Source organism: Micromesistius poutassou (genome assembly GCF_964030765.1).
Source record: "Micromesistius poutassou genome assembly, chromosome: 5".
In the NCBI taxonomy this organism is placed as follows: Eukaryota; Metazoa; Chordata; class Actinopteri; order Gadiformes; family Gadidae; genus Micromesistius; species Micromesistius poutassou.
This window is the reverse complement of record NC_140275.1, coordinates 13,726,020-13,745,733: the sequence shown is the minus strand read 5'-3', so window position 1 is coordinate 13,745,733 and position 19,714 is coordinate 13,726,020. Positions and strand designations below refer to the sequence as shown.

Sequence of the window (19,714 nt, the reverse complement as noted above, 5' to 3'; positions counted from 1 at the left end):
TACTTCTAGTCCACATAATAAATCCCATATTTAATATCACTATATATTACAATATAACAACAATTGCATTGTGTAGGACCACATAAGTAACCATTTCCATAATTTCCCATCTTGCATTAAAAAAGTAGAATTGAAGTAAGTACTTATTCTTGCCACTAGGTGGCGATAATAACACGTCGCTTCTGTGTTGCACCAGAAGAAGAGATTTGGTGGTAGGGCTAACCTGCTAGCAGAGAAGACAGTTGCTTGGCAAGTGAACTGCTGGTAACTTTTGCAACATGCTTCTGCAGAAGGTCAGGCCATGGCTGCTCCGCTGCAGAAGTGTCGGCTTGGCCTCCTCCAGGACTTACTATGGCGACCAAGTAGCGACGCTCGGCTCGGCGCCTGACTCCCAGTCTGCCGACTACCAGGTGACGTTTGGTGCTAAACTCGGCTAATGGAAACATGCATAATATGTTTTGTATTGACATCTCACTTGTACGATACCTTCTTGGATGACTCGAGGAAATTATGATGTTATCCATGAATACCCACAGATGGTCACATGCACGTTACGAGCAACTAATATAATATACACTCCTGGTTACTTTGCGGACTCACTTTCCTCGGTGAGGTCAAACCTTGAGACATCATGGGGTAAAGGTCTTGGCATCACTACTATGATGCCTGAACTGTGCCCCCCACATTTGATTGATTTATATTGAACCAGGTAGCTTAGATAATTATGTATTAGACACAGTCCTTTAGATTGATCTAGTTATCAGAATGAATGACACTAAATGTCATCCACAATATCTCACTAACACCAAACACACAATATGAATACACAGAGCACAATACTGGGCTATAACGTTAGCCTTTTCCAAACCATTTATAAAATAAAGTGTGAAATAGCGATGCAAGTATATTTTGTTATATTGGTGCAATACCTAATAACGACACTTGGTGGCGTTATAGTCTTTATTTTTCTGTTGGTGTTGGTTATCTCAACATAATTCCGTCTTCATTGCACAGAAGCTCTTCTATTTATTGAATCACGTTTTTGCTGAACCCTAGACTTGACCATGCTGGCAGATTTGAGGACCTACTATGTTATGTGATCTAATAAAGGATCTCTGCATTGTATAAGCTGTCAAATATGTCAACATGTCATATATTGAAGGGCACCTTCTGAATACACTCAACCAAAGACCTAGACACTGAGCTGAACCGCTAGAAAGTGAAGCATGATTGACACCTGTCTTCTTGATATGTTACTAGTATACTTAATATACCTGCTGGCGTAGAGCCACAGCAAAAAATAAAGAATTGACTAATGATATCCTTGAGTTATGAGCACATGAACTAAATTATTATTTTTGCTTCCACAATATGAAGAATGCATGAGAAAACAAATCCAGGCATAACTTCTTGACCCCATCGATTAAACATAACTTTATTTAATGTTCAATTGCAAATTTCATACATAGACATTGAGACTTCATAGTCGCCTGCCTCCTTTGTTAGCCATCTCAGCAGAATGTGTTTTTGTAGTAGATAATTATGGATGCAAACAGTTGGCAACATCATATTATTCTTGAGGTATTCTTATGAAATCCTTGACTGATCTAGATATTTGTAATTTCAGGAAAATTATGAGCGAATGCAAGCTCTTGTTGAAGAACTAAAAACCCGGTCAGAGAAGGTCAAACTTGGTAAGTGTCATGATTCATGAGAGGATTAAGCTGTAGGCCCTACTATGTTATGAGGTTAATGTTTAATGTACTGTGTTCTTGTCAAGCCTCACGATATGAATGTGATAAACATTAGGGGATGTAAAAAGGCATGTGGATCTCACCGGTGGTGCGATAATGAACAGAGCTTGCTTTGGTTGATTCAGGTGGAGGGGAGAAGGCCAGGAACCTTCACGTCTCTCGGGGCAAGCTCCTACCCAGAGAACGCATAGACAGACTTCTGGATCCTGGGTACTGCTTTCCTCCAATAGGCACTTTTGCACATTTTGACGTTTGTTTAATAATAAACATCACATTTAATATTTCCTCCATGACACTGTAGTCTCTAATAAACCATGTGTTCAATGAAATATAACATGAATTGCATATAAGTGGATATGTACTAATGGTTATTATTTAGAATAATACAACATTTCAACATTATGCTTTATATTAAAACTATGTACTGCTTTTCCTCTTGTCGTCAGGACGCCATTTTTGGAGTTCTCCCAGTTTGCAGCATATCAGTTGTACGGCAAGGAAGAGGTCCCAGCCGGAGGTATTATTACTGGAATCGGACGAGTTTCTGGGTAAGAATACCTTGAATATCTTCTTAATCAAGGTCAGGTGCAGTTTTACAAATACGTAACTAAACCTGGTGGCTCAACCTGCTAGTGTTCTACAACCAGGTAGATAATTTGCCTCGTAGCGAGTGATCAAGGTTTGATTCCTACTTGCAATCCTATGCAACATGGCAGTCCTCTTCTTCAACCCACGTCCTGTCTCTCTCCATGTCTTGTCCAGAAAAGCACAAAGCTGAAACTGGGTTTTTCACTTGTTTATTTTGGTTACTACCCCTGATACATTGCACCAATATGGATAATAGGCAGCAAGAATACAAAAAAAAAATCGACTTACAACTATTCTATACCTTTTTAACAATCTTCTTGATGCCATCTCCCCTGTTTTGAGTCTGACTCTCTTAGCCAGTAGCAGCTTCTCGCAACACAATAGAAGTGGAAGCGGTCCAATTCAACCGAGCCACTCTTAAACGAAAGTACTGCCCAAGTGTTCTGTAGCCAAACAATCACACAGCGAATCCGAACGATCAATAGTTCTAACAAAGAGGGGCTGAACAAGTGTGGTCTGAAACCAGTCGAGTGCATCCCACTGTGGTGTAGCACGCCAAGTCTGGAGGCGCCGTGTTGTGATCGCGGTGGTAGCGTCTGGGAGGTCACCCGTTGGCTTACACACCATCGTTTGGAGGGTGTAGATCAATCTTCCATGGAGTGTCACCGCTTTGAAAAATATGTAGCCGACGAAATATACCGTATGTGGCGCGTTGATGGCTGAACTTTAACAGTTACATGTATTATGTATTAACACTCAATTAAATAGCATTATGTTAGACTGAACTCCTCCCAGTTAGTAGGTGGGAGAATAACAGAATGACAGTGTTCTGTCCAGTCTTTCCTGGCCAGCTTGCGCTGCTACTGTGTGACACGACCTAGTGTAGCTCGGCTTGCTGGTGGGAGGGGTTTAGCAGTGTCAATAGTACGATTCTGGTAAACAAAGAGAGAGGTTGTCGGCCAGTATTTGTTATTCGTAGAACACATCCGTTATAAGATGTGATTTCATTGATAACGTCTTTGTAATCGCTATCTATCAAGTACATAACATGAAGAAGAACTAGCAACTGGGAGCCCAACCAAATGAAAAAAAACATTTATTGGCTTTGCGCGATTGAAACCCCATTCCTTCCCATTGACCTAGAATGGCGGTGTTGCTGCATCCACCTACCTCTCACCACCCAAAGGCCATTAAGGGACTACTCTCATCTCCTCCGTCATGTCTGCTGCTTGGTTGTGATGCACAAGCTCCATTAGCAGGGATTCACTGTATAGTTCTTGTGCCGTTTCATCCCTCACAGAGTGGAGTGTGTCATTGTTGCCAATGACGCCACAGTCAAAGGAGGGACATACTACCCAGTAACAGTGAAGAAGCACCTCCGCGCACAGGAAATTGCCCAGCAGAACCACCTGCCATGCATATATCTAGGTGAGTGGATGTTCTTTACGTTCTATTCGGTCGTAGAGGAGTGCCTAATCAGGGCTGGCTGTTTAGGAAAAGCTGTTGCCATGGGAGACGTGAAAGCTGTTACAATACAATACATACAATGACATGTTGTCATAAATTGACACGCACTACTTTATCAACAGAACTTTGTTTGTTGTTGTTGTTCAAAAAGTGTAGAGAAATCCATGTTTAAGGACGACGGCAGCTTTTTATAGACTTTTCCCGGAGTGAATAATGGATAACATGGAACAAGTAAACGCTCCATTATCAGTGTTGGTTTGTTGGTGGACACGGCATTCTAAGATAAAGCACACAAATGTAGAGAAAGAGTGCGGTTTTAAGCCTGACCTAGTGATTCCTACCTGGGTGCCGCCTCCGTAGAAAAGCACTGCCCGGATGAAGCCCTCGGGGCTCCCGAAAGATTGGGCACCATTTATCGAGTCCGACACGGCCAAATAAAGCACTGCACGATTAATGTACGGGGCTTTTGCCTGCTTTTTCAAGTCCAGCAGTGACTGCTTGTTCCACTTATTTTTCTTTCGGGGGTGGATTTGAAATTGTTATCGCTGTTATTACTTGCTCCCATCTCACCAAAGGACTCTGTTTAGCTCCTCTTGTTTATGGAGCTACAGTGGAGAAATGATTAAGCCTATGATTATTGATGAGACGGATAATAACATTAGGCGCGTATTTGTTAACACCGGAGAATCCGTTAAGCGGCGCAAAATTGTATTTTACATGATAAATGAAAATTCAATGGGCCATATCTCAACTGGCTAATTGTGTGAGAGTCTATTGGCCCGGGGGGAGAAAGGTCTGTGTTCCTTCCTTCCACAATACATCAGCTTTGATCAGCCTAAACGGCTGCCCCCGGGGCAGGCGAGTAGGTCGGACTAGACTATACAAGGGAATGAAAGGTCTTCCAGCGCATGGCTACAGGGCAGACATCAAAGGTCTGCCGAGCAGCCGATGATGGAGCTCTCTCCCTGCGTTCCCAGTGGATTCCGGAGGGGCCAATCTGCCCAGGCAGGCTGATGTCTTCCCTGACAGGGATCACTTTGGAAGGATCTTTTTCAACCAGGCAAAGCTGTCCTCCGAGGGCTTGGCCCAGGTGAGTTTGGGCGGTCGTGATTTGTCTTTTCTCTCCAATAAATCGTAGTCTTACTATTATTTATCTTTTTTTCATTTTAAAGAATCCATCGCTTGCTCGTTGAATGAACCATTGAAACTAAGCAATGATTTATATATCGAAATTGGTTTCATTTTATTCTTGTCACTCCATATTTCAGTCTCTAGTTTTATTGCTAGCCACACAGGAAGGCCCAACTCTGTTAGCCGATCGGACTGGAAGTCATAGACCCTGCTGCGCTACACTGCTATAACGTTATCATAGGGGATGAAAAATTGATGAAGTCGGGCACAAAACAGAAGGCAAGTGAAACCGAGAGAGAAGCTGTGCAACATGTAAAAGAATGTCCTGAAAAAGTGAATGCCACAGTTCAACCGAGTATGCGCCAACAGAGATTCTCTGGTCACCCCCTTTTTTCGAACAGACATGTGCAATCAGTTTTGTGTTGGTTTATTTGAGTTGGAGATTTAGAGTTGTGTTTCGGCACTGGCTGTAGTGAGTGGAAAATGTAAACTTCCGGAACACGAGGGTGGTTGTAATCATACGAAGGCGATGCCTGCAGGCGCCTCGGCACAGCGTAAATAGGCCGGTGTCACCGCGTGTTTACCGGCCCGGGGGATTCAGAAAGAGCAGGGACTCTATTAATTCCTCTCGTCCGGACGGGGCCTTTCTGAGGACCCGATGAAATATTTGGCAGCGTTGTCAACATTAATTACCGAGGAGTCTGGGATGCCAAGCGAGTTTGACCCTGTTTTGAAAGCCTCCGTATTGAAAAATGATGCAGATGGCTCTTTATATATTTTCAACTGTTGAGGATAAAACGTTGGCGTTAGTATACAAGCTACTACGGGCTACAAGCTCTATCTCTGAAGCCCAACGCATACAGAGCACAAACTCCGGTTCATGTTTGTAGCGTGAACCCAAATATATTTAGCCATGCAAAGCATCTGCGACGTGAATGAGACAGGACTGTATTTTAAGAATTCTGTGTTGTGTGTTGCACGGAGGATCATTTAATTATTATAGCCCAGGGGCTTTAAGAATCATTCGCATCACCTTGATAAATGAGGGCCGGAAGAGCGGCATGGTCAGCATTCTTGGAACTTGGAACACCAGTAGTTTACCGACCATTGCTGGTTCGCTCCCGTCTCAGCCTTTACCCCAACTCCTCTCTCGGCCTGCTGTTTTGTGGTCGACCCAGAATTCACAGCAAACCTCTGAACACGCATACGGTTTACAGAGTGAGTCTGTTAACGCCACCCTTCCTCCTCACAGATCGCGGTGGTGATGGGCTCCTGCACGGCCGGGGGGGCCTACGTACCGGCCATGGCCGACGAGAGCATCATCGTGCGCAAGCAAGGAACCATTTTCCTGGGAGGACCGCCTCTGGTAGGGTCCCATCCTCGATATGCTACAGAGAACGCGGACATTGATAATGTGTTGCTCTGCATGGATAGGGCAGGTTAGGATAGGCCTGATGGGGAAGTGGCAAGGTTGTCTCGAAAAATACTTCCATAAGTTCCATCCCTAATGTCTTACAGAGCTTTCAATCCTCGGGGTCCCGACCCCATTGGGTGTCGGATTTCGGGCAAAATATTATTACGAAAGTAAATGTTTCTATCAAATCTCAATGACGTTTACACCTAAAGGTCTTTGGATACTCACTACTATATGAACATGATGAGTAGGCATGGGCGATTCGCAAACGATTCGGTCAGAACGAACGAATCCCGAAGGTGAATGACAAGAACTGATTCCCAAAACAAGAGAACTGATTCATTTTTTTTTTAACATAAAACAAAAATATGGTCACGTAAATAAAAGATACAAACAAACAGCTTTGTCTCCCCTCGACTTCATATTGATTGAGTCTAAAACGTTCTCATGGTGGTTGAGGCAGCTTGGGCTATTCTTCTTAAAACCACACATGTAATGCTCGAGCGGCGTTGTAATGCTACAGAAATTAGCTGTTTTCCCGAGCACTCTCACCGTCTGAGAACTTCTGGTGTTTTAAAAGGCTCCATTTGCAGGCGTACCTCATATTTACAAGCAAAGTGGTGAGGCCAGACACCTGAGATTCCCTGCCAAATGACGTAACAGACCATATGACTTAACCAACTGAACGTACTGAACGAACAAATCAAACGAACAATTTGTGATAGTGAAGGGAACTGAAAGAACTGATTCCCGGAAAAGAATCGTTTCGCCCATGCCTAATGACGAGGCACTTCCATATAACACAAGGATGGCTATTGAAAGGCCTGTGCCTCTTCTCTGGTTATTTTCTCTGGTTATGGTAAAAGGATGAGTGGTTGGGGCTATCTGCCTGTTGGCGCCACAGTGTAGCACCACACGGCTTCATCACCACATGTAGATCTTATTCCTGGAACATCTAATAGACTGCTGTCTAATCTCATCGGAGAGCCCTGATGCAGTAATGACCAGAGGCAGCACGGATACGCATTCAGGAACTCAACTATTTCCTGCTCCGCAGACATCGGTTATTATCTGAGGAGTTGGTCAGGGGTGTAAGGAAACATTTATTGACTTTAGAATCAGGATTCTTATCTTCTATGATTTGAGATTGATTCACAACTTCCGAAAAATGTACCTTTTGTTTGTTAACATTTTTGCAATCAATTGGTATTACATTTTCCGATATAAAAAAAAAACCATAATGCTATGCATACTTTACTCTGCATTATGACATAATTTGCACCATCACCTTTCTTAGCACTGGTCCGGAAATGTTCATTTTAGTTCATTTTATATTGAATCGTTACCCCCAAGAATCGAAATCAAGTCATAAGATACCCAAAGAATTCCGCCCCTAGCTAGTCTACCGGGTCAGTGTATCTGTTTAGTGTATCAGTGTATCAGTGTAACTGTTTTTGGTCTGGTTTCCTTTTGAGAGAGAATATCTCTGCTTCTTCATGAAGGTGAAAGCTGCCACTGGAGAAGAGGTGTCTGCAGAGGACCTCGGCGGGGCTGATCTTCACTGCAGGTAAGAGGCCAGTCTTTTATTGTAGATAGATAGATAGATAGATCCTTTAATAATCCTTTACAGGAAATTACAGTGTCACAACAGCGTGGACAGACATAACAAACACACATTCCCTCATATGCTAAAATACTTAAATACTACAATAATAAATACTAAATACTATAAGGTGCAAAGTTAATTTTGTGCATTGTAAAACCGTATGGCAGCTGGTATACAGGACTTCCTGTACCGCTCCGTTTTGCATATTGGTGCAATTAGTCTCTGGCTGAAGGTGCTGTTCTTGATCACCTTCAGGGCGTGGAGTGGGTGAGTGGGGTTAGACATTATTGAGGCCAGTTTGTTGAGGATTCTGGCCTCTGCCACCTGCTGGACCTTTAGCTGCTCAGCCCCGACCACTGAGCTGGCCTTCCTGATCAGCTTGTCCAGTCTCTTTTTGTCCGCTGTGCAGGCGCCTTCTCCCCAACATGCCACAGCAAAAAACAGAGCACTGGCCACCACTGTGTGGTAGACAGTGCACAGTAGGGGTTGGCAGATGTTAAATGACCTTAGTCTCCTCAAGAAAAAGAGTCGACTTTGTCCCTTCTTGTACACCGCTTCCATATGACTTTTCCAGTCCAGCTCACTGTCGAGCTGCACACCAAGGTACCTGTGGTTGGCGACCATCTCCACCATAGTGCCCCCGATGCTGATTGGTGTTGGTTGAGTCCTCCTCCTTCCCCTCCTGAAATCCACAACTATCTCCTTTGTCTTTGTGGTGTTGAGATGGAGATTATTGTGTGTACTCCACTCCACAAAATTGTCTATGGTGTCTCTGTACTCCTCCTCATTTCCCCCTTTAATGAGGCCAACAACAGCTGTGTCGTCTGAATATTTTTGCAAGAAGCAGCTTTTAGTGTTGTATTTGTAATCCGCTGTGTAGATGGTGAACAGGAATGGAGCCAGAACAGTTCCTTGTGGAGCCCCTGTGCTGCTGAGGATGGTGCATGAAATATTGTTCTGTAGGCGCACATACTGTGGTCTGAGATAAAGGTAGTCCAAACACCACAGTACCAGTAATGGATCCACCTTCATCATCTCCATCTTCTCCCCTAGCAGACGTGGCTGGATGGTATTAAAGGCAGATGAGAAGTCAAAGAATGTTATCCTTAAAGATGCATCAGGGGTGTCCAGATGTGTGTATGCCCTCTGCAGCATGTAAATGAGGGCATCATCAACACTAATGTTAGGCTGATATGCAAACTGTAAAGGGTCCATTTGCGTAGACACACTAGTGCAGAGGGAGGAGAGGACAAGTCTCTCAAATGTCTTCATGATATGTGAAGTGAGAGCTACTGGTCTGTAATCATTGTGGTTTGTGGGATGGGTCTTCTTTGGGACAGGTACTAGGCAAGATGTTTTCCACAGCCTTGGGACCTTCTGTAGGCGCAAGCTCAGGTTGAACAGGTGTGTAAGAATACCACACAACTCTGAAGAGCAAGTCTTCAGTAGCCTTGGGCTGATGTCATCGGGCCCCACTGCTTTCCCTGGCTTCAGCCTGTACAGCATCATCTTAACCTGGGCAGTATGGAAAGTCATAGGTGGGGTTGCTGGTGGAGTAGGAGGTGAGAAGAGAGGACTCTGTGCAGGTAACATCTCAGGAGTGTTGGAGAGAGGGAGGGGAGGTGGTGAGGAAGCAGCATTGGTCAGCAGACCAGGTAGGGGCGGTAGTGGTGGTGTGGGGCAGTCAAATCTGTTGAAAAATCTGTTCAGATCATCGGCCAGACTCAGTTCACCATCAGGCAGTGTACTGCCCTTCTGCTTCATGCCCGTGATCTTTCGCATTCCAGCCCATACCTGCTTCACTCCATCCTGCTGCAACTGTTGTTCCAGTTTGAGCCGAAATGCTTCTTTCCCCTCCTTAATCCTCACCTTAAGTTCCTTTTGAAGTTCTTTGATTTTATTCCTGTCGCCCTCCCTGAAAGCCTTTTTCTTCTCATTTAGTAAGGACTTCAGGCTGCTGGTTATCCATGGTTTGTTGTTAGGGAAGCAACGAATTACCCTGGATGGCATGATGTCATCATAACAGAAATTGATGTAATTGGTAATGCATTCTGTTAGGCCGTCGATGTCTTCCCCATAGTCCTCACAGAACACATCCCAATCTGTTGTCTCAAAACAGCACCTCAGGGCTTCATCAGCCTCAGGATGCCAGACTCTTGATGTTCTGGTGGTGACAGGCAGCCTCTTTACAGCTGGGGTGTAGGAGGGAGAGAGATGTAGCATGTCGTGGTCTGATCGACCAAGAGGGGGCAGTGCTGTACATTTGTATGCATTTTTCACATTTGCATACAAGAGATCAAGTGTTTTACCACCTCTAGTTGCACAGTCAATAAACTGTTTAAAAGTAGGCAAAGTCTTAGAGAGACAGACATGGTTGAAATCTCCAGACACAACAATGAACGCCTCTGGGAACTTGGACTGAAGTCTCGCGATAGTGGTGTGAAGCTCGTCACACGCGACTTCCGCCTTGGCAGATGGGGGAATGTAAACAGCAATAGTTATCACCACAGTGAACTCTCTGGGTAGGTAGTATGGCCTTAAACTAACCGCTAAAAGTTCAATGTCCTTGTTGCATATCTGTTCTTTGACAGTGGCATGATTAGGGTTACACCATTTGTTGTTGACGAGCAGTAAAAGCCCCCCTCCTTTCTGCTTACCGCTCGCTCCGGTGTCCCTGTCCGCTCGGATTGTCTTGAAGCCGGTGAAACTGCTCAGGGAGTCAGGCGTGTTTTCCGTCAGCCACGTCTCTGTCAGGCATACAATACTGCTCTCCCGGTACAATTTCTGGTACCTCACCAGGCTTTCCAATTCTTCGAATTTGTTCGTTAGGCAGCAAACATTCCCCATTGTGATAGATGGTAGGGCTGGTTTAAAAGTCTCTCTCCATGTTCTCGCCAACCTCCTCTTGTTTCTCTTCATCCCTGCACGGGTTCCCCGATGTCTCCTCTGTAAGAGTTCCTTCGGTATGTCATGTCGAATCCCAAATATTGAGCCATGTACCAGGCTTATCAGTTCCCAACGGGTGTATACCACGGCAGTTTGCTCCGTCCGTCTGGCCGATATTAGGCACATATTTCCACTCCCATTCCGGTTAAGTCTTGGTTAAGAACTTGACAACACTCAAAAGTTGTAGCTAACACACTTATAGGAAGTTTAGAAAAATAAGTCTAGAAAAATACAAAAAAATAATAATACTAAATCGACATTTAACATACACACTACACAGAGCTGCACGCAACAGGCTGCCGTCTCACCGGCGCCATAGCAACATTGTAGGAAGCAGCCTCTCCATGACCTCCCACCGCCCTGTCTGAGCCGGTGTTTCCTGTGCTGGTGCAACACGGCTAATGGACAGTGAGTGGGGAATATTTAGTAGTGGCTGCAAGATTAAGGATGTGGCTCTGGATAGGACTGCAGAAAATGTAAAGGCTGGTTCTTAATCGTATGCGAAAAACTGAATCGCTAATCACATTTCATTAAAGCCCATATGGCTTACATGTAAATTTATTTATAATTTGCATGTCATCATATATATTATAATTGTTCTAATTTAGAAATGGCATGCGTGTTTTATGCAACAGTGCTAGTCTGCATGTGTGACAAGGCGCTATGCGATCGTCATTCTCAGGCGTGCTGACAGCACTAGGGAGTAAGTGCTACGGCATTAAAGCCAAGAGACTATTTCCAACATCTCAAGTCAAAGAAGTCAAAGATGGTTCAACTCAGTTTTTTTTGTAGCCGACACAATATACAGTTTAAATGTGAACACTGTGACTATTTGCACCCATGATCATTTCCGTTCATCTGCTTTTCATCGTATGAATTATTCATATCCAACCATTCGCTAACCACTAGCAGTGATCAGTAATGTCACAACTTCAGTCAATCATACTCACCACAGTTCTCCCGTCACTTCTGATATTTATATCGGGGGATCGCGGCGGTTTAGGCCATCACATTAAAGGGGTATTTCCTCTTCTGGGAATAATGTGTGTGACGTGTAGGTCTTTGCAGACTTTTAGACTAAGGTAATGGTTTGTATTAAATTGTAATTTGTATTAAATTTCAATTATGCATTAAAGGTGTCTTTTGACTGTTTTAGTATGTGATTGTTATTAATGGATTTCTGTTTGATGTTGGTCTGGCTTATGGGCTCTGCAATGGATAGCCTATTTAAGCCTTGCTAAGGTCGGTGTTGGTGGGGGATAGGAGAAGGCCAGAGGATAGTCTTGTGGGGAGCTATGCGCATAGTCACAGGCTTGTATCGCCTTCATGTTTGTTTTACTATGTTAGTTATGTATATCTTCATGTAGGATGTATGTGAGATCTGCTTAAGCATTTTATGCAAACTTCAACGCTTGCTCAGCCTTAATTGAGCGCCTGACTACGATACCCCATGACAACACGTGTGTTACGGAGTCAATCATATCCTCAAGCATATCATACGGGATCATTGATTGGATCTGTAATCTGCGACGCATCCACATATGCATGTATGCTAATGTGTAATCAGACGGGTTTCGTGTTCCACAGGAAGTCTGGTGTGACGGATCACTACGCCTTGGACGACAACCACGCTCTCCACCTGGCGCGGAAGGCCGTCCGCAACCTCAACTACAGGAAGAACATGGAGGCGAGTCACATTGTCATGACGACCGTCTGCATGAGCAAACCCACAATGTTGACGACGGCCTTGGTTTAACGTGTGACTTGTTTGTGAAATCGAGGCTTTGTTCGCCCACTGAGACGGCAGCAGGAATCCACATTTTCTCCTTGTTAGATGTATTTAACATGGTGTATTTCAGTACGACTGTGACATGCTGTGGGTAAATTATGCTCATCAAAACAAGCGAGTTGTAGTCTTTCAAACCATTTAGCACGTTGCCCTCAAGGCCTTGTTTTGGCAGAGATCTGGGAAAGCAACGCATATTACGCAAGTGTAGAGTTGTATTCCTCATTAAACAGTTAAAATGATTAAAATTACATTTTTTTTCTTTTTCACTGATCATTGGACTGCATGTTTAATTACATCAGAAGTTTTGCACCGCATTATACATAACCAGCCAGGGACATTCATGAGTGGGAGTCAGTGAATCACACACTGAGTTCTCAAAGAAGGAGAAGCAGCCAAAGCAGAGCCCTGTGATAATTACCCATGTCTAGACATCCATAACATCTCTGCCATCATTTTGCTCTCCCCCCCCCCTCAGGTGACCACCGAGCCGTCAGAGCCCCCTCTCTACCCGGCAGACGAGTTGTACGGCATTGTCGGGGCAAATCTCAAACGTAACTTTGATGTCAGAGAGGTAACGCGCACACACACACACACTCAGACCCTCTCTTTCTGAGGTTTTGCACTGTCAAATGCAGATTTCTCTTTGTTATAAATCATTCATCAACATGACGGTTTAAATATGGATTTGAATAAGGTAACGGCCTCAGTTGGTCGGGGATGCTGCGGTGTGTATGTGGTGTCAAGTTGAAGCCATTTGAATATGTGTACAAGACAGTTCTTCATTTGGCAGTGCTTGCCGTTTAGCTCCTGCCCCAATACAATAAAACGTACCAATTCTTTATGGACAAATGATCAGTTTCTTAGAATTGAATAACATTTACACCCTTTGGCTCAGAGGTGGTTTTCGCAAAACATAATTTGACAAATGGCCAACAAAATGTGATTAGTCAATTAGTTTAACGATAGCCCTGCATGTAATCATCAATTAACCAAGAGTTAAAAATGACGTTTTATTCTGTATGAGTGTTCATTTTTATCGTGTCCTCCTGATTCCAGGTAATTGCTCGGGTTGTGGACGGAAGTAAATTTGATGAGTTCAAAGCGTTCTACGGGGACACGCTTGTTACAGGTTAATAGAATCATCCATTCTCTCACTGCAGTGCAGACATTCCCATTTCTTCAGCTTCTACCTCTGTCTCCCTTTAATGTCCAACTGTTTTCAGGTTTCTCAAGAATTTTCGGATACCCCGTTGGCATCATCGGCAACAATGGAGTGCTGTTTTCGGAGTCTGCGAAGAAGGTAGTTTTCTATGTCTGTCTTACTTTTGGCAAACAGTTCCCTCTGTGTTTTGAGCAATATAACCGTTGAACAAACACAGAAGAAAGTAAAAACAAATCTGAGGCGTCCAGTTGCCCGAATGAATGGCATGGAGCGATGGATTCTGAAGGCCAAAGCAACCGTCTCTTCTTCCTTTTTCACTGTCCTTCTGAACAACAACGGACGTTTCATGCCACCGAAAGCAAGTGCCCATTAGTTGGCCGTGAGCTAGACCGTTACTTGCGAGCGAGGGGAGTCCGTATTGCATCGCTGGTGAGAAGAAATGCATAGATTCACACCGAGCGGATCCTTTAAATAAAACCAATTTGAATCTGGCATGACACGTTTGAGATGTGTGACTGGTGGCTGCTTGGCCGCTGTCTCACCAGTCAATTGGAAATAACACTTGAGACTCGCTCGCCGCTTGATTTGGCAAGAGGACATTTGAATAAATGCAGTTGGATGACTTGGTGGTGGTGGTGGTATTCAGACAAACTAAAGGACATCAGCTGGCCCCTACTCCCCCAAAGTCCCCATTGAAGTGCAGAGCCTTCAATTATACCGTCTAACACATTTATAAAAGCCTTGTGTTCCTGCACTCCCCCCCCCCCCCCTTAACGGATACTTCTTAAAACAAAACAAGAAGTCTCTTATCAGACGACGGGAGAGAAATCTATTGTGGCCACAGTGGAAGACACAATCCAATCAGTTGAGCAGTGACAGGTTTCCAGGACAGCTGTCAGAGGCGTCTCCTCAGTACCACCTGTCTCGGGCGCTGACAGGCAGACGGACGCACTCTCTGTGTATCTTTTCAATCCCGGGCCAAACAAACACTGATTGTTATTACTTTAATCGTGGATCCCCATCTGTCTTAAGGGTTCTGAGATTAAAATGACGGAAGGCAAACCAGTGGTCTGATTTGTGTTCCACACCCAGCGTTCCCTCACTTCTTGGCTCCTGGAGCACTGTCGGGCCTTAAGTGTTCCTGTTGTGGTGGATGGTAATCGCTGCTCTCGTTGACAGGCTAATGATCCAGTTTTTAAACTCCTGCCACCCTCTTTTGTAGTCATTTTGTATTTTTTAGGGTGACAGGCACCCTCTCCCAATTGTACAAGACGTATACTCTGCGATGATTATGCTACCATGTCATTTGCTCTTTTCATTATTTCATCAGTGCCAAATGTGATGCTGATTATAGAGAATACTTAATATTTTAGTGCGTTACTGTGATGTGTGATAACCTTAAAATCTCTGAGTCTGAGAAGGGCGGGCCTGTTTTTGGCTGGTAGTTGGGTGGATTGGAGGCGGACTTGTGTGATTACTTAGTAAAATCCACATTTCTTTGAATTGTACCTTCTGTGTTCCTGGGCTCTGCCCATGAAAATATACATTCACATCTTTGTTTTTCTTCTTCTACAGGGGACCCATTTCATTGAGCTATGTTGTCAGCGTAAGATCCCACTAATTTTTCTGCAAAACATAACAGGTAAGTGTGTTTTGTTTGAATCACTACATTATTGCATGTAAACCAACATGTGTTGGTTGCAATAGTATTTGAGGCACCATACTATGTATATTTTCTGAATGGTCTCATTATTGTTTTGTTATTACAAAAATGAAGTGGTAATTCTTTTTTAGGGTGCTATAAAACATGAACCATGAAATATCAATTTACATAATTATCATCTGAAGCCACCTCAATTCCTTTAACTTTAACTTTATAGAGAAGATCTTCGCGTTGTAAAAAAAACATATTTGGATCCTGCTTTCAACACAAGCTGTAGGTGTATTACTGGCATATAGATACTGGCAGACCTACTCTACGGCATTGCTCCCACAACATATTCCGGAGAACAGTGGCAAGCAGAGCTCAAATGCAAAAAGCAGGTCATGAGAGAAATTCTCTCCATAGCGACACACCTCCACCAAATTGCCTGAATTCTAGTAAAAATTTTGCTGACAAACGTGGAACCACTGAACACTTCACCAGCAGAAGAACTCCTCAACATCTGGAAGGCAAGACAAAGAAATCCAACTCCCGTAGACATAAAAGTAACTACACCTGCAGAACATTTCCCTCCAGGCCCCAAAGACAACTGGGTCGACTGCTAAGCGCTAAAACCCTCTTGGTGGTGCAGTGGGATGTTGTACAACACACCTTCACTAATGGGCATATCCCACAAGTTCGACCATGTGTGACTGCCACACCGAGACCGCAGACGACAGGCCGTCTCACAAGAGGCCCACTGTTGACAGCGACTCGCCCCAGAGGAGACCTGGCCACTTAGCCCAGCTCTGTGTTAAGAAGTGGGCAAGCACAGTCGGACGTAGGATAAGAAAGAAGAAATAGACTGAACAAAGTTGTCTTTTGATACGCGAGACACTGATCTCTATGCTCGTCTTCTGAAAAGCATGGTTTTATATGCATTTGTTTTAATGTATTTGTTTTCTATATGTTGTGGTGTGTCTGTTCCTTCCCTGTGTTAGGCTTCATGGTGGGCCGCGAGTACGAAGCCGGTGGGATCGCTAAGGACGGAGCCAAGATGGTGACGGCGGTCGCCTGCGCCAACGTGCCCAAGATCACCGTGCTCATCGGGGGCTCCTACGGAGCAGGGAACTACGGCATGTGTGGACGGGCTTACAGGTAACCAGGGGCCCCCTCTGGTCTGCTTAGGGCCCCTACTGTGTTGTATTTTAAAACTTAAAAGTTCCCCGTTGAAATTCGGTTCAATTCAGTAACGTCACCAGATTGTCCAATATGATGAATCAATTTCATGATCACTGAACCATTGGCCTGATTTAGAGAAATTACGTTCTCCTCACATGGATGGTGATTCACCAAATGTGTCACAAGGGGAGTGGAAAGGGGGTCGATGATTCACCGTTAATGGATTCGTCTTTCTTTTTTTATTATCTTTTCTTTTTTTGACTTGACCCTGCGAGTAGATGTCTTCCATGCAGTTATTTGTCATGTTTTACACGGGTTGTTAAGTGGTTGAGTAGGCCTCACACTGACCGTCTGACCCCCCCCCCCCTGTAGCCCAAGGTTCCTCTACATGTGGCCCAACTCCAGGATATCTGTGATGGGAGGGGAGCAGGCAGCCACCGTGCTGGCAACCATCACTAAGGACCAGAGGGCCCGCGAGGGCAAAGAGGTGTGTGTGTGTGTGTGTGTGTGTGTGTGATTTTTAATTGCATCACATTGTAATTAATGAAACTAATTGGAACAGAGAGAGTTTAGTTGTCTGTAAGGCTTTCCGCGAGACTGTCAAATCGTTGTTATTGTTTATTTTATGTTACCTTTTTTTTAAAGAGTCAGTAAGCAGTAAGAATAGGGCTTTTTATCCAGTAAAACCGCAGCTCTTGAGTTTACTGGGAGTGGTTTACAGGCCTGTCTCGGCCTCTCAAATATGGAGTTGACCTATCAAAGGAGCGGGCCGCAGCAGACATTGCAGCTTCTATTGTATAAAGGTCTGTTGTCACGACTGCTGCAATTGCAATTCATAGGTGGAAGCTCTTCTGCTAAAATTGGGGGTCTACTTACCCTCTCATGCTAACTCGTAACTATCTCTCCCCAGTTCACCGCAGAACAGGAGGCTGCCATGAAGGAGCCAATAGTACGTCGCTTTGAGGAGGAGGGGAACCCCTATTTCAGCAGTGCCAGGTAGGTCTCCCATGTTGGGCCGCCAGTACAACACACCCTGCTTTCCATGTTCAGTAGGACAACATGCATGTCCACATGCACCAAATCTGAACAAGATGTAGTTTTAAACTTGGAAAGAAATATAAGATATAGTAGATAGAAATACATGCCATCTCTTGTATTGTAGAAACCCTTCACAAGGACATCTAATTGTGTCACACAGCTACCTACCTACCTTCCTACCTTAAAAAGGCCAATTCCGAAAACGAAATTGCTCTCAACAGCCGCGTGGGAAAGCTCTAAAAAGTATTTTTCAGTGACGCAGCCAGAGTTTCTTCACAGGAGATTTCTAGCCTTCCAAATGACATCAATTGTCTTTTGCTGCAACAAGTCCCACTCCATGCACCACAGACCCTCACTCGCACAGTCGCACCAACTAGCATCTGTTTGCACTTGCCTGTGTCGCATCTGCCCCAATACTGACGAGCCATTACTCCCTCCCTCGCTGAATGTCCCGTTTCAAGCCCCATAAGTTCCTCCTCTTGTCAATTCGGGGCTCGAACAAATAGGTTTCCGGATCAGTGTCTTGAGAATGAATAATCTTCCTTGGTTTGTTCAAATGTTTGTAACCAGCCTACCACAGAGCATGAAACACTTACTATGCCGCCAGCTCTTCATGGATGCTTCAAATCACTTGTGGTGGTGGTGGTGGTGGTGGTGCTGTTGTTTCATTCATTATCGTTGAGCCCAGCTGAAGAAGAAGAAACAGTTCTTCTTGGAAACAAAACCAGCGCTGTGGTGACTTCTCAACAAACCTAGCCATGCTCTCGTTCTGCCTGATCTGATCTGCCTGTCTGTCAAGTGGTGTAACGCCACGCTGTGTGTGTTTTTGGATTGACAGGCTGTGGGACGACGGCATCATCGACCCGGCGGACACCCGCCTGGTGCTGGGGCTGAGTCTCAGCGCCGCGCTCAATGCACCCATGAAGAAGACACGGTTTGGCGTGTTCAGGATGTAGTGCACCGATGGCTTCTGTAAAGGAAGGCCCGCCATGTGTGCTTTGACTAATCCATGGACTGCGGAGGGATCGGGACGGTTACTGGTGTTTGGAGAGAGTGATATTAATATAGATTTATAGGACACGATGTCAGGGTGTCTGCGGTGCCCGGAACAATGTTAACTGCCTTTTTTAACGGTCGCCTTTTCCACAGTAGGTGACATTAAGATCCACCATCATGACGTCATGTTGTAATCGTTAGCTTTGTGTGTATTTTACAAATGATTTCTGTGAGTTAGAAAAACACCCAAATAAGTGGACATTTCAAACTTGTTTGGAATAAATGTCAAATGATTTTCCTGTATGGTCAATACTGATTATTTATAGTTTTTTTGCTGAGCAGCTTTTATAAAAATCAATAGGGGGCACTGTTTGGCTGTAAATAACTTATTTCAGTATAATGGAGACAGGCTATAGGACATTTTCTAATTTACAACATTTGACAGCAGTTATTATACTGCATTGAAGGTGAATATTTCACCACAGTGTAAGAGTGTTAAAAGCAATCTGGAATCGGCAGAACAAGTAGCTTTCCTTTTGTTGCTTTTGTTTAACACAATCATTGACCTGAATATTATTCTCTTTTCATAGATTATTCTTTGTTCGTAGAGGATCTATGCACAGAGTTTGGAGATCATTCGCTATTGTCTAAATAGGTCTCTGTTTGTAGCATCTATAAAGATGATTCTCCAATCATGTATTTTGTATTTATAGCTATATCTCTGTTTAAATACATACATACATACATACATACATACATACATACATACATAGATGATCTTCTCTCCTTGGTGTATATAGGTGATTCTAAAAGTAGCATGCTGCTTTTTAGAAAATGAGTAAAGTATAAATAGTTTCCACTTTAAAATATCGCTCCATTCAAAATGAGGGCTTTGCCTTTCCACACTAAGCAGGAAACCTACACATAATACACACCATATATATAGCAATATTCCTCAAAGCAGTCCTCGAAATAAAAAAAATTCCCCCACTGCTAAAG

General features: G+C 44.1%; 1 protein-coding gene across 1 annotated transcript; it reads left to right on the top strand.

The window, feature by feature from the left end:
• The first annotated feature begins 212 nt into the window (after window positions 1-212).
• Window positions 213-19,016, top strand: mccc2 (methylcrotonyl-CoA carboxylase subunit 2). Its single transcript, XM_084467613.1, has 17 exons — window positions 213-410; window positions 1,628-1,694; window positions 1,880-1,964; window positions 2,201-2,302; window positions 3,643-3,770; window positions 4,787-4,899; window positions 6,193-6,306; window positions 7,857-7,921; window positions 12,494-12,593; window positions 13,171-13,266; window positions 13,752-13,824; window positions 13,919-13,995; window positions 15,433-15,499; window positions 16,501-16,657; window positions 17,054-17,168; window positions 17,592-17,677; window positions 18,558-19,016. The coding sequence occupies exons 1-17, from the start codon at window positions 279-281 to the stop codon at window positions 18,673-18,675; spliced, it is 1,695 nt and encodes a 564-aa protein (XP_084323739.1). The 5' UTR covers window positions 213-278; the 3' UTR covers window positions 18,676-19,016.
• The last annotated feature ends 698 nt before the right edge of the window (window positions 19,017-19,714 follow it).

Coding starts and splice junctions, on each gene's coding strand:
- mccc2 (XM_084467613.1), top strand. CDS start 279: ATGCTTCTGCAGAAGGTCAGGCCATGGCTGCTCCGCTGCAGAAGTGTC. Junction 6,307..7,856: donor TCCTGGGAGGACCGCCTCTG/GTAGGGTCCCAT, acceptor TTCTTCATGAAG/GTGAAAGCTGCCACTGGAGA. Junction 13,267..13,751: donor GTAACTTTGATGTCAGAGAG/GTAACGCGCACA, acceptor TCCTGATTCCAG/GTAATTGCTCGGGTTGTGGA.